General features: G+C 38.0%; 1 protein-coding gene across 1 annotated transcript in view; it reads right to left on the reverse strand.

Annotated features, from left to right (window-relative positions):
• LOC124595174 (recQ-mediated genome instability protein 1-like) overlaps positions 1-14,453 on the reverse strand; it is a 115,467-nt gene extending 101,014 nt beyond the window's left edge. The window contains exons 1-2 of the mRNA XM_047133786.1: positions 14,227-14,453; positions 890-1,027 (exon numbers count right to left, since the gene is read on the reverse strand). Coding sequence (XP_046989742.1) covers positions 890-1,027; positions 14,227-14,343 — 255 coding nt within the window. The 5' untranslated portion in view covers positions 14,344-14,453. The remainder of the gene's footprint in view (positions 1-889; positions 1,028-14,226) is intronic.
• Between the last annotated feature and the right edge of the window lie 4,842 nt (positions 14,454-19,295).

Raw genomic sequence — 19,295 nt, forward strand, 5'->3', positions numbered from 1 at the left:
AAAAGGGTGGATTGCTACTCATCACATAAAGGAGATGCTGAGTTGCAGACAGGCACTACAAAAAGACTGCTACACATTTAAGCTTTTGGCCTAAAGCCCTTCTTCTCAAATAGAAAACCCACACACATTCACACAAGTACAACTCACACACACATGATCACTATCTCTGACCACCATCCCATGTTTTCACATATTTTTTCTTAAACATATATTTAAAAAAATACAGTTCAGAATTCTGGGATATGGGATCAAAACTGAGAAAAGTGATGTATGGATCAGATTCTACAACATTTCTACACTGCAACAGCAAGCCATCACATTCATCTGGACAAAAATAGTTGCTGTCCACCAAGTTGCTTAAGATCATCTTAATTTTCCTGACACAGGACTCTTTCTTTGACACAATATTTCTTGGGTCCAGGCAAGAAACAAGTCTAACTAGAGGATAGATCAGAGTGTAGTTTTGTAAAAAAACAAAATGTTTATGATGAACAGCTCAGATAACAAGAGAGACGACAATTACGAGCTTTTGGAAAGTGGTGCTACAGAAGAACACTTTTTAATATCCACTGGGAAGGTTGGATAACTGATGAAGATGTACTGAAAGGAAATTGGGAGAAAAGAAATTTATGGCACAACTTGACTAAAAAAGGGGATCAGACAGTAGGACACATCCGGAATCATCAGTTCCGTGATGGAGGGAAATGTGAAGGAGGTAGAAATTGTAGAGAGGCACTAAGTCTGGGGTACTGTAGGCATGTTCAAATGGATGCAGGTTTCAGGAAATGTGCAGGGATGAAGTGATTTGTGCACGATACTCTGTTCTGGAGAAGTGCATAAAATCAGTCTAAACAGTGAAAGAAGCAGCAGCAACAACGTATGTCATTACCTGAAGACTGTACTTGCCAGTGAGCACAGTTTTCTTCTGCAGAGCCAGGTTTGGGGGAAGACAGCCTGGGCTTATTTCCCTCAGGTCTGCCAACTCCCACTGCTGTGTCACAAACTCCTGCATTTCAGAGTAATTGTACTGCAACAAAAATCTGCAGTAAGGACAAATTCCAGGTAAGTACAACACAAGTACAATTATCTACTAACAAACAAGCAACATATGCCAGTTTTTTCCTTTTTTTTTTACTAAAAATTGTAAGCCATTTCCACTTGTGAAATGTTAAGAGGAATCCCAATAACAAAATGCATATCAAAATTTAAAAGTTACTGAAGCATTTTCAACTTCATTTTATTCCCATTACTCATTTACACAGATCAAATAGAATGCAATCCTTGAGATGTGGAAGGAAGTCAAAGCCATACATTTCATTTATGTGCAATCTAATGCAATGACCTAACATTATGAAAGAGTGTTGTATCATGGCAATAATTCTCATTTTAATTTAAAGTTTTAATGAAGATACTCTTCAATAGAGCAGAAGCAGGTGCAAAAAAAAAGTTATATGACTCCACTATACAACCTTCATGAAATTTAATATGGCCCATCAGTCTGCTGAATACATGTGTGTCCATGCACAGCACAACCAGGCATTATTCTCATTATAAATGATGTTGTAGATGACTGATGACTTTGGGCTTGTGGTAATTGTTTCTGACCTCTGTCAAGCACAGCTAGGACACAACACATCATAACAATATAACAATTATAGTAGGCAGGGTTTGTCCCCGCCTGTCCCCCTGCCCTCCTCCCACTCACATCTCACACAGCAACCTGTAAGCTAGGTTGCAATCATATGCTTCTGCTCCCAGTAGTTCCTGCAAAGTGCAAGGCTATATTGCACGTATCGTATGTGACTCCTTTCTGTACTAATGTTTACTTGTTGCAGTCTCTACAGAGGTTTTTTTCACGTCCTAGCATTAGATGTCATGCTATTCACTATTCTTTATGAAAAGATAAATGTTGGTAACAACAAATAATTACACATCAGGGTAGTTTCATCTCAAATCATACAGGTCAAGAGCGAATGTGTCACATCACTATTTCAAAGTTTGCTGAAAAAAATATATGTTGAAGTTCCACATGATATCTCTCCAAAACCACAATATTTTGATTTTCCGATGATTTGCTACAATGCTACAGACCTCTCTAAATGAGAGCATTAGTGAAAATGTCGTAATGAATGGAAAAATTGTAATAAAGAAACCAAAAGTGATAAGAGGTATGAATTTATTTTCAATAAATACTTTGTTCCCAATACCATGAGACATGATTAATACACACACAAACTTCTGAGCCTTTTTTTCATGTTTTAAAAATAAACTAGGAAAATTTGTAACTTTTTTGAATTTGTAAATTATGTTTTGAAACTATGAATAGTTACAGAATGTTAACTGTCTTGAGAAATGATAAAGTGTAAGGACTGCTGTTAGCCATGATATTAACACATGAAATTCTTAAACTGTGAAAATATTTTTATATAAAGATGAAAGAATCTGAAATTTTTTGGTTATTTAGAAATAATTTTCACCAAACCCCCATCCTAAATGTTCTAAAAATTTCATGGTACATTAGTTGATCACTATACTTAGGAAATGTACAATCACAGTGGGCAGTACTTGTCTGTGCAAAATGTGACAAATTTTTTTGGTACTACTCTCAAGATCAAAAATTATAAATTCAGGCTCTCCTATTTCATTAGGAGATATGCTTCTCTTATTGACCATGTCATATATCTTGTTACCTTTTTAACTTTTTCATCATTTTTGCTAACAGAGATAACATCAGCCTGGTTAGGATTTGCCTGATGCAATCTTTGTAATCAATTAGGTAATATTCCAGAGCAACAGTAAGTGTATCATTTTGCATTGGATGCCCACATTAAGAATCTGGGTGTGCCCTATCTTCCTCATTCTTTATTTTATGAGCTTTTGAAATCAAATAATGTGAGGAAGTGAGTATGTATTTCTGTGTCTGCTGCTTAGAGCAGCTACCTGGTAACAGTGTCAATAACTGTACTTTCTCAGTATAGGTGCCTGCTGAGATAGCAGTATTTAGATTTTGAAACCACACATCACATTTCGTGTGCAGGTTCTGCACCAAGTGCACCTACATTATACACTTCACAAACTTGTTTCAAATTCTTCCACTTTTCATCTTACATACTGTTTCCTCATTGTGCTTCTTACTTTTCCTGGACATTTAAGAGGGGATACAGCAGGAGCTGCATTCAACGCATCAGCAACTTCGCACCCAGGAATACGAACATCTACACTATTTTCTTCAGTTTCACATTTGAGTGATTGTGATTGTTGAGGTAGGATGTCACTAAATTTCTTCTTGTAGTGAATCTAGCAATTCCTGCACAATGGATGTGATGCTAATGCCGTTACTTGAGGACCACGATATTTCTGCAACACCTCTGACAGATTTCCAACAACTGTGAAGTGTTTTCCACTTTCCTTAAACACCACCTTCTTGTGTCGTTTTTCATGGTCTACACATCTCACTCTTTCATTACTGTATTTCCTCACTGACATTGTATTCAACAAAAAGTTCAAACCAAACACAAAACTCAAAGCAGAATGGTTTATGTGCAAGTTCTCACTCATTTGTTATACACAGAAGAGCACCGGAAACAGTGTTGCCAACATGCATATTTTACACTAGAAATTCAGTGATGCAAAATATGCAGACTGTTGAAAATTTTTTTTAACACTTTACACAAGAAAACACTGCCTACTGTGTTTGCACAGACTAGTAACATATTAACCACACAATATTTGATGTAATTCTCAAAAGTTTTTGGATGGGGGCTTTTGAGTAAATATTTCATAAAAACTTGTAAAATGCAATTTTTTATATTTTTAATAAATATTTACATAATAGAGATACCTGGAGCAGAGAAGATACTGTTTATAATTACATCACTAGTATATGACAATATGACAGAAAAGATTGCCTTCTGTAAGCTTCCTAATTAAAAAAAAACGCATGGATATTTAAACAAACCAGTTTGTTATGCTTGCTTTGTAAACAAGAGTAAATGGACAACTGAATGGGCCCTTGTCATGACAATAGCTTTTTATACAAAATTGTAACTAGTGATGAGTCTCGAGTTGTGTGAAACTGCACTATCAAAAATCTAGGGTCAACATGTGCTGATAGTGTTTTCCTTCAGCTGTGTTGTCATAATTTTTTCTGTAATGGGCAAAGGAACACCATGGCATATATTACTGAAGAAATATTTGCATGAACCATTCACTATTTAGGTTATTAAATTTTGTTCATTATCCTTTACTGGTTTTAAGTGTTTTCATACCCCTCTGCTGAAGATGCAAATTCAGTTTTGATACATACAAGAAATGAGATATAAAAGACAAGAACGACAAAAGTATTGAGAGCAAGCAGGAGGAGTTCTATTTTTGTTTTATGTAGTAAAACACCAATTGTACCTTATAAAGAGGGGAGTAACATGCCACAAAATGATAAAGATGACAAATCTAATAGGATAAATAGTGACTGACTGCTGCAAATACTTCCATAGTAGCAGTGTAATTCCAAATGTATTTATAACCCTAAGTAGAAAAGTAAATTAGAATTTCCATCAAAAAGGGTTAAAACATTTGTTAGTTTGATGTTGATATTTTCCCACCACAGCACAATATTTTGGTATATGCAGGAGCAATGAATCATCAATCTTTTGTTTAATACCAAGTCTCACAGCTGCACCATCCATCTTATTCACCATATTTGTCAGCTTCGGCTATTTCCTCCTGCTAAAACTTACCATGCTACTGAAGTGTTCGAGATTAGATCTGCAGGCTAATGTACTGCGTCAAATTGTTCCTATTTTGAGTAGGCCTGTAACCAGTCAAAATCTTTACGTCTAAAGTATCTATCAGACGTGCTTGATATTTATATCTTCAAAAGCACCAGCTGCTGCTATAGTCTTCTAAGTGTGTTTATGAAGTTACATACTCCACAGGTTTTCCTGCTTTGTTGTTATCCCAGCTGTGCGGGTATCAATGGGCTACAATATGGATACAGGGTGTACATAAAGTCCGTGAACACTTTCAATTATTTATTGCACAAGAACTAAACATTGTACAGATGTCATACATATTGCATTTTGAAGAGAAACTCTGAAAGTTTTTTTTATTATTTTTTTTTTATTGCGTCAATACGGTAATTGAATTCTTGCCACACTCGTCACAGCATGGCATCGTCAACTGTGGCACTCGCTTCCTGTATTCTCTCCCTGAACTCCGCTACATCACGTGGTACAGGCAGTACATACACCAGGTCTTTAATGCGTTCCACAGAAAGAAGTCACACGGAGTGAGATCTGGTGATTGGGGAGGCCACTTCATGAAACAGCTTGTCGTCATCACTGAGCTTCTCCACTAGCTCCAATTTGAATGGTTTCACAGACAGCTTCTGTCGCAGGACTTTCCACACTGCCACTGGAGCCATTTCGAGATCATGGGATGCACAGTGCACCGATTTCTTTGGACTCCTCATGAATGTCTCTCGTACATGTTCCACATTCACTTCACTCACACTGAGATATCCACTTCTCTTTGCCGGGTACAAGCAACCCGTAATAACGAATTTGTTGTGACAGTGGTAAATGGCCTTCCTTGTTGGTGGCTTCTTACCATACTTGGTTCTAAACATCCGTTGAACAGCTGTAGCATACTTTTTGTCGAACTCCAACAAACAGGAAGCTCGCTCCACACCTGAACTCACCATGTTCACGACTAGTGCTAATTATCAGCAAATTACCAAACTACGCTGTGGTGGTATACATGAAAGGGGGGGGGGGGGGGGGGGGCGTAATTCAGGGTTTCTCTTCAAAATGACATGTATATGATATCTGTACGATGTTTGGTTCTTGTGCAATAAATAACTGAAAGTGTTCCCAGACTTTATGTAAACCCTGTATTATCAATTAGATGGCCACAAAGCATAAAACATAAACTATGTAACGTCTTAAAAACCCTCAAAAGGCAAAGGTATCAGCTAGTACCGCACTCTCCCCTTTTGTTGGTATACGTATCCGGCACCTTTACAGATATCTTGAGGGAACAATAATTATTTTATTTATCTGAGTACAGTATACGAGATGCGACAATGAAGTAATGAGACTGATTTTCTTTGCAAGATGTGGCAATCCTGCAGGCTAGCATAGGCACAATATCTTTGACCTTGGTCTATAAGCTGCTTCTAGTCCAAGTTGCACACCGATGCAACTGCTCAGTCGTGGGTTGTGCTGTAATAAGTTAACACATGTTTGTACCTCTCGTCACGGAAATGGAACTGCATAATACTGCGCAACCTCACAGACAGATGTCAACTTGGCCAGGATGTGTGAACTCGTACGATCTGATCAAAGATTATCCATGAAAATGATTGCAGAAGAATTGAATATCAACCAAGAAACGGTTTGTCTAACAATAACTGAAGATCTTGGTATGAGAAAGATTGTCCCCAAAATCTCATAGCACAACAGTGAGAAACACTGAAAAATGTGGCAGCCGATCTGTTAGAGCAAATGGAAATCAATCCAGAATTGTTGAGTCATGTTATCACTAGAGATGAAAGTTGGTTTTTTCAGCACGATCCAGAGACAAAACGCCAAAGTTCGCAGTGGTGCTCGAAGGGATCACCCAGACCAAAAAAAGCTCACATGACAAAGTCAAAAGTGAAATGCATGCTTGTGTGCTTCTTTGATTACAAGGGAATTGATCATAAAGAGTGGGTGCCTCCTGGAAGAACAGTTAACCAATATTACTACAAAGAAATTTCAGAAAGAAAACGTAAAAGAGTTCTTTGTGTCCATGCCAACATTGGTGATAATTGGATTCTGCATCACGATAATGCGCCATCCTATAATACTGCTCTGTCAGTACAGCTATTTTTACCCTCAAAACAAATTTCAGCACTACCACAGCCACCTTATTCACCAGATATCGCTCCATGCAACATTTTTCTATTACCAAGAGTCAAAACTGTGGTCAAGGGACACCATTTTCAAACAACACAAGATGTCCAAAAAGCTGTGACGAGGGTCTTGGAGGATATTACAGAAGATGAGTTCCAGAAATGTTACTATCAATGGCAGAAGCGTTGGAAAAAGTGTGTGCAGTCAGAAGGGAACTACTTTGAAGGAGACAACACTAAACTTGACTAGAACTGTAAGCAATTTTTTTTTTTCACATCAGTCTCATTACTTTATTGTCACACCTCATATGCCATAAAACAGACTGAAAGATAATACAGCTATGCTTTTATTAGAAAACTGTTTCATCACCTGTTAAAAGAATTCTGTATTAGCAGTGATTATATTGGGATAACATGTAAGACAGATTAAAATAGGCAAACCTTGATCTGGTTCAAAATATTCATTACTCACATATTTCTTTTGTGAAAACCAAGAATATTAATTACTCACATATTTATTTGGTGAAAACCAAGAAACTATTGACTGGAAAAAGTATGCAGCTAAACAGTTGTTTTAAGTGTCTTACAAATTAAATTTCTTGGTGAATAGTACTGAGTTTCTCGGGCCGAAAATTTTTGACCCTTTAAGAGCTTCATTCCAGACAGAGATCGCCAACTTAACTCTCCCAATTCAACAGGTGGTGTCTGATGCATAGAGCCTCCCTAACATTGTAACAGAACACAACAGAATCTTTATTCTCGCATGACATGTCATACACAATCTGAGCTCAAACATAATGTGGTATCTGGAACAGAATGACCCCCTCCAAGCCAAACATCAATCATGTGAAACGAACTTACACTTTTTTCACATGACATACTGAAAGCCATGGATCGAGGCAGTCAGGTAAATGCAGTATTTGTCTCAGTACCAAGCCTGCGCTCATTATCAAAAGTATGATCATATGGGGTACTGAGCGATATTTGTGACTGGACTGAGGAGTTTTTGGTAGGGAGGACACGGCAAGTTATCTTGGATGGAGACTTAGTGACAGGTGTAGACAAAACTTTGGGTGTACAACAGGGAAGTATGTTGGGTCCCATGTTGTTCACACAGTACTGGGTGGTTATAACTGAACTGACAGTGTTGAGAGTGCTGCAGTACAGGCCATATACAGTGCAGGGGGCTCAAACATCATAGGTATGCGCATGATGTGGTTCGCTCAGAGAGTATTCTGAAAAAAATAATAGTTACACTTTCTGCAGCAGGTGAAAATATGAGGGTTGCCCAAAAAGTAATGCACCACATTTTTTGTTCTTACACAATTCTTTACTGAACATAATCAGAATTACACAAACAAAAGAATGGTGTTTTAACTACACACCCTATTTTTCTACGTAATCTCCATCCCGTTCTATAGCTTTCCCCCAGCGCGAAACAAGGGTGTGTATCCCCTGTCGGTACTAATCCTTGTCCTGGTGGGGGAGCCAGAGATTCACTGTGTGAATCACCTCCTCATTGTCCTCAAAATGTCTTCCACGAATAGCATCCTTTAATGGCCCAAACAAGTGGAAATCCAAGGGGGTTAGGTCAGGGCTGCCAGGTGGGACAGCCATGGACGATCTCCCCGACTGCTGCAAATCGTGGAGCTCCGCCAAACTGCCTTCTGATGCCCTCAGCCTCCATGCCCAGCAACTAACTGTACATCTGTTGACAGCAGATGCTCCATAGACTTTGCACAAGCGTTTGTCAATATTCCCCACAGTTTCTTTCTCTGCAATGAGAAATTAAATGATGGCACATTGCTTGTAATAAACATCACCCACAGACGCCATTTTGAAACTGTCCTGGAACCACGCTATTTGTCGAAAGTGACGGAAACTTGGTGGACACACTCAGGACAGTTCAAATAACATATATGTAATGTTTCACATTTGTAGCATTGTTTTCAGATGAGGAAAAAATTGTGGTGCATTACTTTCTGGGCAACCCTCGTACAATGCTGTCAGCAGTCACAATGTGAAATGTTTCCTGTTCTGACATCAGTATGCTGCTTCTGGCTTGGTGAAGCATGTTGATTTCTTTTGTGAAGTGACTGCTGGTGTAAAGAGTTAAGAAGGTTGACATTTTCCATACAAGAGGCAATAGTTATTGAGAAGAAAGATTGTGCACTGCTGGTAAAGTTGTGTTATTAGAAAGACAGCAATAGCAGTGTTGCCTTGTGGAAATATTGTCGAAGAGACCCCATGTAAATAAATGAGCTACAGAATATGATAAAGAAATTTTTTAGACTGGTGTCCCTTCAAGCTGAGTGCAGCAAATGAAGCTCCAAGATCACCTACAATGCCATGACTCTGCCCTTCGTTTATTAGCATCCGTGGAAACAGATGACATGTGGTCAAGGAATATTTTTTGGATGGGCGAGGCAAATGTTACTCTGTACAGTGCCACCAATGCATAGAACTGTTGCATATGGAGTTCTACTGCACCACATTTTGTGCAGGAATATCCACTGCACTCAGCTTATGGGACAGTGTGGTGTACTTTCACAAGCTTCTTCACTCTCAGTCTACTTTTTTTCGAGTAGATGACAGCTCGTGGGCCTCTTAGGTTAGCAGTGACATCATCAGCACATTACAAGGGCCCTCTTGTGCAGCATGTGATTCTAGCCTTGGAAGAACACAACTGTGCCCACACCACTACTTTCATGCAAGATGGGGTGACACGTCGCTTGCCAGGTAAAAGATTTGGGTCAAGAAACCTTTGGTAATGACTGCATCATCTCTAGGCAATTTCCAGATGAGTGGCCTTCTGGATCCAGGGGACTTCTGGTTGTGGGAAGATCTGAAAGATCTTGTCTATCAGGGATGTAACTGGACTATTCCTGAACTGAAGGATAGCATAAGATGACATATCTCTCTGATTACAACAGATACGCTATGCGCAACTGTCGACTATGTCATGTTATGGATGCAGCATGTTGCTGAGTTGGGCGACCATATTGAACACATGCATTATCTTGTGACCTTACCTTCATAAATGTGCCAGAGCCACCATTATCATGCGTTTAATTGTTCCTCTCCTTTCCCTGCACCTGCACCACATTCCGACCGCTTACAGCATCATGGTGGCAGAAAGCGGAACTACTATTTTTTAAGCATACTCCATGAGAGCACCAATTACTGAACATACCTATGATGTTTCACCATCCTGTGATGTATACAGCCCACACTGCAGCACTCGGTACATTAATGATCTTGACGACAATATTATTAGTAACCTCAAGACCTTACAAAGATGATGCAGTTATTTACAATCAAGTACAGTCTGAAAGAAACTGCACAAATATTTAGTCTGATCTTGATTATAATTCAAAGTGGTGCACAGATTGGCAACTTGCTATGCCTACTTGTATTTCCTCCCAACTAGGACAGGCTCGCTCTCTGTTGTCTATTTTTGAAAGAGGATAAGAACCATCTTAAAGATTTTCCATGAAAATCATAAGCAGCCATTTTGTGAAGCTATAGCTTATGTCTACCGTATAAAATGTTTCAGTGAGGGGACAAAAGATATTGGATATGCACAGCTTGTTATCGAGGCATTCGCTTATTTTAGTAATTAGTTTGTTAATAGCATACGTAACAAACCCAAAGCCTATTTTGCCTCAGATCTGCTACATACTCCCACTATTTGCTCAGAAATGGTCCCTAAAGCATGTTAAAATAGCCTATAATTTGTGTGTGAAAAACAGGGCCAGTCTCCATTCCAGAATGGTACAATCTTCTAAAACAGATACAGCAGGTGGGTATACCGTTGATTTACTTATGTTGTAGAGAAATCATGCCTAGCTTCATTTTTTATAACAAAGTATTGAATATGTAGAAATAATCAGTTTATTGTCAGCTGAGTTCAAAATATCAATCCCATAGTGATTTTTCACCCACAGTATGGTATATTCTGGAAACTATATTTTAAAACAATGTCTCATTTATTACCAATTACCACTCAGAAGCTTGTGAAGTTAACTACCCTGGCATTCTTCAAACAGTCACACTCTTAGCTTTTTTATAGCTCACATACTAATAATAATGATGCATTGTGTTGCTCCCCACAAGAGCACTGACTGTGACAAATGCACAGTTTAAATATTCTACAACTACTACTGCACATAAAAATGTGATAAAAATGAATTGATGGGTACTCAACAGTGCATTTCCAATCAGGTTCTACAGCTACATTGTTATTAGCAAAGCCAAGAAACTTTACAACGAGCAGTTAATTGCGAACTCCAGGAAGAAATCTAAAGCCATGTGGAAAGTTATCAGTGATAATAAAGTTGGGATGAAAAACCAGAGTCACTCAATAACACATGAAGAATGAGGGAAGTGTCATGTCTGACCTTAAAGAAATACATTAATTATTCAATAACTACTTCACAAACATTGACAACAAACTTTCTTCTCAAACTGATGCTCCAGTGACCCTACCAAAACACTGTTTCTTGATCAATTCACACTGGGTGAAATCTGCAGTATTATAAAACCGAAACCAAACTCACTCTCACATGGTTTTGAAGGCATATCTGATTATCTTCTGAATCCAATCTGCCATAATGTGTCTCCTCCCTTGTCAGATATGATAAACCAAGCCTTGCTGCTGGGCCAGTTGCCTAAAATCTTTCAGACACCAGAAGTGGTTCCTTTCTTTAGAAGAGAAGATGAAAGGAGTATTGTTAAGAAGCCATGATCAGCTTGGCTTTTGAAATGGGAGGCCAATAAATGGGGTCCTATAGTCGTTTCTAAATTAAGTTCATAGGGGCTCAATGACAGAAAGCATACAACAGAAGTATTCCTTGATCTCACTTGTCATCAAGAATTTGTCCATTTATGGGTAAATGTTACAATATGGAGTTAGGGGAAAATGCAATAACTGGATTAGCTCAAATCTCTCAGAGTACAAAAAGTTGTAATCAACTCAATAACTGATGCATGCATACAGTCAAGGGAGCAAGTTGAAGGACAAGGCATTCCTTACTGCTTCACATTTGATCCATTTCTGTTTATTATTTCTACCAGTGAGCCAACACAAAGTATTCAAAAAGATCTGCCAGTAATGTATGCTGATGACACCAATATACTTAGGCCTATTTGATCCACTGTAACCAAGCTGATAAATAACTTAAACACAAACAAAATTACTACTGTTGTAAGGACAAAACTGTGTGTACATTTCATTTCATTTCATTCTATTATCTTCCTGTATATCATTTACATGATGTAGGAATTGTCACAACAAAGTTATCATACTAGTACAAGTACTACAGACATAATAATGGAATATCACTTTCAAAGCATTTTTTAAAAAGGTAATTTTTAAGCTCAGTCTTAAATTTTACTTCACCTATTATTGCCTTCTTGTACACTGGCAGAGCATTGTAGAGTTTTATTCCAAAATAACTTACATGCTTTTGGGTTTGTGTTGTCCTTACCCTTTCTACATACAAATTCTTACACGTTCTAGTATTATAATTATGGCAGTCCTCATTTGTACGTAGATTTTTCATATAATACACTAGTCTAGTACAGTCTGTGCTGCATACTCTAGATAATATCCCCAATGCAAAACATGGCGAATTGAGCCTGTGGGATAAGTACTTGAGATGGTCTTTCCAGCTTAAGTTTTGATCAATGTGCATGCCCAAAAACTTTGTGGATTGTACACTCTCTATCTTCTTATCCATTAGTTTTAACTGGAGGTCCATATCTTGAGTTGCTTTGCCATACTGTATATACATAAAATTTGTTTTACTTAGATTAAGTGTTAACTCATTAGCATTAAACCAATGTTGAATATATTTCAGGACTATTGCATATAGTTTCACCAAGGATAGATGATGTCAGATCTCAGCCAAGAGGTGACCACTACATTCCTCGGAGTGTGGACAGATGACACACTGCAGTGGGTCAAACACAAAAAACAAATAAAAATATAAAAACTGAAAACAGACTATGCAGTAATCCAGAGTAATATTCTGTGTTACTGAAACACTAAAACTGTATACTTTGCACATGTACACTCAATACTCCATATTGCATTCAACTCTGACACAGAATGTGTGCAGGAGAGAATAATTAAGATAAGGAGACAGGCGCCTCTCTTTACCACCACTAAAACATCTATTTCTGGAGCTCAATATCCTGCATGTGCCTAGTATTTCTATTCACTGTGTTTTACTCAAGTGTATCTGCATATTTTTCAGAAAATAAAGACATCCACTATCAGACACATTATTCCAATTGTGTATCAGTAATTGCTCAACAGCTGTGTGAAGGACACAGCAGTGTGAGGCACAGGAGTTGTTCTATACAACAAACTTCCTGAAAGCTTAAAGTCAAACAGAGAAAGATTCAGAGCAAATGTGAAAATGTTACTGCAGAAGAATGTCTTCTATACATTAGAAGAATTTATGAAAGCCCATCTAAAACAAAATTAAATATTTTCTAATGTAAAATAAATTTATAGATGATTAGTTTATTCTACTGGTGTTGCTGTTATGAGATGTAAATTACGAAGTTAACAGTTTTCTTAAATACCTTTAGATTTTAGCCAATTTATTTCATTCTACATATGTAACCTCTTTTTCCCCCTCCTATTGTGAGTTTATTAAAGTGAAATTGTAACAACACACAACAGAATTTCTGTGATCATTAAAATCAAATCCAGTCAAAACTTCACAAATTTCTTTCAGTCTCGCATATAAACATCACTTCCCTCTAAGAAATTTTAATTTGGTTGGATCACAATGTCGTACTGGACGTCACCACCACAACCCCCCCCCCCCCCCCCCCCCCGCCCCATAGTTGTGGCAGTAGGCTGATATGTAGCACGGTTTTGGGTTGGCGAAGCCAACAGATGTGAAAGCAGATAATCTGGTTGTGGGAACAAACAGACCGGTAGCGAAGCGTGATGTTTTCGCCCGTGCCATATTGAAAACTGACAAATAAGTCACTAAATATAACGGCTTTCAATAACAATGATTCGTTATCTTACACATGTAGAGTTGAAATCCTAAGAAACGAGATATACAACTAAGCGAAGGTTAGTAATAGGATTCTTACGGAAGCGTTTAAGAGCCAACACAAATCTACAATTAGCATATGGCGCTGTTAAGTGATATTTGCAAAACAACATGCGGTTACATGACCTCCTAATAGAAAACCGGGTTTCAAGCCTAATTTTATTACAAAAATTAGATTTTTACCGCCTCACTAATACAGTCTCAGTTCCAACAGTACAAAATTTGTGTCTATTGTAATTCGGTATTATTATTTACCCTTTCTCCTTCATGCTGCTCTCTGAAGTAGCTAACGCATCCTTCTATCCATTCTCTTGAAGCATGAAAATGCCTCGCTGACAAGTACGAACGAATCTTTTCGAGTTCATTATCCATCGAAGTGAAAACACTGGCACTATTTTACAAGTGTTGCTATGTATACAAAACAAGTAGTGACTTATTTCAACAACAATACAATCTGCTGACTGATTCTGTTTACCGCCAAGTCAGAGACATTAACCAGGCGAAACAGGATGATGTAGAAGGAATTTCTATGGGACGAGCTTTCATAAGCCGGGTTCACACATGCAACTAAAGTGATATCACAGCTATGGCACAATGTAGTTGTACCGTGAGCTACCGTTCACACAGTATGCAACCAAGAATTACTTATGACCTGAAGAACTTTACCCAGTCATCATCCGACACTGGTGCGTAGCCTCGCAACCGCAGAGTTAACTACAAATGTCGTCATGTACCAGCAAACTTTACATTTAATACCGTTTGATGGCAGCGGCTGGACAATTTATTTTCATTTCGGTATTTGCTACTATCCAGGAAACTTGTGACATGAGTGCTTTTGGCTCTAAGTTTACTATGAAATCCTAAATGCTTAACAATATCATCTAACAAAACTGAAGCGGGAACGTGTGGTTATGAAATACCAGGCGCACAGTGCAATAAATAAAATCACAACACTCTCTGGTAAGAAATGTGTTACCGTTTGTCAGCTGGAGCGACACTAAGAGTGCTCGAAGCGGTGAGAACGCAGATTGTCACATTCGTAGTAAGCATCATGTTTGTTTTTAATTATTTTCTACTTAATTAACGAAATAGTTGTTATGTTTTTGCGTTCCATGCGTTAGTAAGTTCCCAAGAGTCATGAATTATCGTAAAATACATATAAAACAGACTATAATGCTTCAGTGACATAAGCTACAACTCATTCATGAAGAAATACTTCCGAATAAGTCTGTATTTGAAGCTTATTCTGCTAAAAGCAAGAGAATATAACAACATCTCATGCATGAGAAGCATATATTTCTTTTGTTGTCTGTTATTGTTATCATACGTACTTCCACTGACAAAAATTTTTTATCTAATCATTTACCCATTCTTACATTTCAGTCTATTTTCTAACACATGAATCCTTTTGTAAGATGTAATTACATTTACTTCAAAAGCGGAATTGTTGAGCATGCATGCCGTTTATGACTCAGGTTCAGCAATAATTGTGGACTTTGTTTCTTCTGTGTTGGAAACAGTATTATCGCTTTTTACCATCTATCATCACGTCTGTGTGGTTTTTGCTTAAAATATAGGTGTAGTGGGTTATTTGGTAGTTATGTCATGTAGGTATTGCATTCTATATACAGGGTTAGCATGAATAAAACCGACAAACTGGAAATGGAGGAAAAATGTCCTATGAACATGTGTCCAGAAACCGACAGTGTGCGTGCAACGACAACAAATCATCCTGTAACACAGTACAGACCTGTATCACGTCCACGTCACAACAGATGTTCAAGTAGTCTCCATGGGATGCAGTGTCATGCAGGATACACATAATCGTATGGCTTATAGCATGTTGATAGGCCACTTGCCGGGAGTTGGTACTAGGTTTCGCCTCAGCATCCTGCAGAACCTGGTCTTCCAAATCTGGTGTATGCACAGTGCACCGCCTCCATGCACGTCCTTCTGTCTAAAAGGACCCACGATCACACAAATGCCCAAAAGGGGCTTGAAATATTGTGTGATGTTATTGGTGTCTGAGAGGGCACTTGTTTTTGGTGTAGATGTGCTGCCTCTCTACTCTTTCAATCTTCTTGGCTATACAAAAAAACCATCTCGGCTCTTTCCTGACATGAATACCAGACCATTCTGCTTCTTACAGCACACTGCATCAATCATAAAGCCTGCAACACACAATGAACACGCGGTACATGGTCAGAGGAACAGTCATTCGTCAGCTCCGTCCACCGCGCCAACGATGTGTTTCTGGACACATCTCTATACTACCTTTTCTCCACTATTTGCAATCAGAAATACGTCCCTGTAGTTTGACGATTTTATCAATGTTCACCCTGTAGGTTTCCATCATTCCACATTCACCGATTTGGCTGAAAATGTAATTAACGAAACTCCACTTCGTTCTTAAATTGACGACGTCTTTCTGCAAAAGGTCGGGACTTCTGGTGCTAAGCAGTAATTTTTTGTTGTTATAGGAAAACGACATTACTCAGTAACTATCTCTATGTTACAAGAGAATCGTAAATAAAGTGTCACATAACGTACCGTTTCGTACCTCCCATATTTCCTTAAGAAACCAAAGAATGACAAATGTGGTGTCATATTTTAGTTATTTCCGATTTTTATTGCACTTCATACACTACCTATTGTAAATACCATGTACAAATCAATGTGAACATTAGTTTTCGCACTCATCTGATATCGTATTCAGAAGTGTCGCTTCCTGGCCACTTAAGGCGCTGTTATCGCTGTGGGTAACAAAAACGAGACGGAGCGTCGCGACTGTTATGTTAGACGGTGCCAGAAGTCAACCAAATTGTGTGTAAGTTTAATAGATACATAATGAACATATCATCGAAGTTTGCTAATGTGAAGATAATTGATTCAGATCTATTCTTGCAATGACGGTACTATGCTAATCGTGGGCTACAGATGGATAAAATAGGCAAGTTCAGACTATGCAAAAACATTGCAACAATGTTAGCAAGCACATGGAAACAAGTCGAGGTAATAAAAACACTTACAACTAGTTCTGGCTGAAAGTCTCCCTTTGTGCTGCAGAAGCCACTCCAGATCAAACTATCAAGGACACAAATATGAATGCAAGGGATGCATCATACAGAGTTCTTCAAAAGCTGTGATCAACAGTGATATTATTGCATAACAAACACCGACTGCATAAACCTCAGTGCTACATGACGCTTCATCCAAAGAAACTCAAGAGCGTGAATGTAATTCTGCTGATTCATGCACAAATGAAAAAACTGCACCATGAGTATCAAAAAGAGTAAGATGAGTTCCAAAGAGAAGCAGTTATTTTTTATGGTTGTCACCTAGGCCACTTAGGCCATTGTACAAAAAAGTCAGCTTGAAGTGAAACAGTGTAATATGGTGCATGTGTAGAAAAGGACCGACGTCAAGACAGTGAAGATAGCATGTAGAATCTTACTATTTTTCACAAAATATAAGAGGTCACAAAAATATATTACACATTTTTCTGTAAGTCTATGTCATATGAATCTTGCAAATCATACACATTCTTTGTGTCTTACTGAGTGACATAAAACAGTTGGTTCTGAGGGGCTGCAGTTTGATGGGTATGATTAAACTACTCACAGTTGCAGACCAAGCACAGGGAAAGGTGGTGCTGTCATTTATATAGATAACACAGTTATTTATAAAGCACTAGATTTAAAAATGTTGTACTGATCAACACTTTGATGTCTGTGGTATTGAAATTACTGCAAAGGACATATTGGTTACAGTGCTTACAATTTACAGAGCTCTGGCTGGGAAGTTATGTATCTTTATTAATATATTAGAATAGTTTGGCTAAACTTTTTTCCAAAACCATAAAAGTAATAGTTGCAGGGTTAAATGGTAAGACTTGTAATACTGACCTTGAACATTTAATGAATTGTTACTACTTGGCTGCTATGGTAAACTTCCCCGTGAGAGTTACAGGAAATGGCAAAAGTCTTATGGACAATATTTTTATTGACAAGATTAGAATAAACAGTGCAAGGACAAGTAATGTAATGAATGGTATTTCTGATTATGATGACCAACTGCTTAAGTCCTTTAGCTGTATAAACACTGTAACTCTTTCAGCCTTTAATTACCCCTTGTTGCACATTGACTGGGGTTCAGTGTACACGATAACTAATGTAAATGACAAATTTAATATTTTCTTAAATGAATTCACCTCTGTATTTGAACTCACTTTTCCAGAAAGAGTTGTGAGAATGAACATTAGGGTTTCTTCCAGGAAACTGTGGATTACTGAAGGAATTGAAATTTCTTGCAGGACTAAGAGAGAATTATGTACCTCTTCAAGAGCATCAAACAACCTCCTTGAAAGGTCCAATTATAAATTTTACTGTTAAGTTTTAAAAAGAGTAATAAATAAATTAAAAGTTTACATATTAAATCTGAAATTGATAACTCTAGGAAGAAAGTAAAATCAGTTTGGAATATAATAGAGAGAGTGTGGCAAGAACAATAAGAATGAAAATGCAATAGAGATAAGATATAATGGCAAGGTGATACATAATCCTGCAACAATTTCTAATAAATTTAACGATCACTTCTTAACTGCAGCAGAACATGTGGGCTGTAAGGGCTCATTAAATATGGCTGTTAATTTATTACAACGAGTTGACCACAGCTTATTTGACCCATTCACTATTAGTGAAGATAAAACTATAGTCAACGCCTTAAAAATTAAAAATATGACAACATTTCAACCAAAATTTAAAGAACTGTAATGTTTATATACACACATCAAAAAAAGTTTTGCATCACCTTGGTTCCAAGATTTCCAGAACCTGTACAGAAAACTGGAATAGAGATCAACATAAGCATCATTTCCGCCCTTTCCATTACTCATGAAAACAACATATTGCATATTGTACCAAAATACAGCGAGACCTTCAGAGGTGGTGGTCCCAACTGCTGTACATACTGCTACCTGTAATACCCAGTAGCATGTCCTCTTGCATTGATTCATGCCTATATTCATTATGGCATACTATCTAAAGTTCATCAAGGCACTGTTGGTCCAGGTTGTCCCACTCCTCACCGGCGATTCGGCGTATATCCCGCAGAGTGGTTGGTGGGTCACATCGTCCATATACAGCCCTTTTCAATCTGTCCCAGTCATTTTAGATAGGGTTCATGTCTGGAGAACACGCTGGCCACTCTAGTCGATCGATGTCGTTATCCTGAAGGAAGCCATTCACAAGATGTGCACGATGGGAGCGCGAATTGTTGTCCATGAAGACGAATGTTTCGCCAATGTACAGCCGATATGGTTGCAC

Source organism: Schistocerca americana, chromosome 2, assembly GCF_021461395.2.
Source record: "Schistocerca americana isolate TAMUIC-IGC-003095 chromosome 2, iqSchAmer2.1, whole genome shotgun sequence".
Taxonomy (NCBI): domain Eukaryota; kingdom Metazoa; phylum Arthropoda; class Insecta; order Orthoptera; family Acrididae; genus Schistocerca; species Schistocerca americana.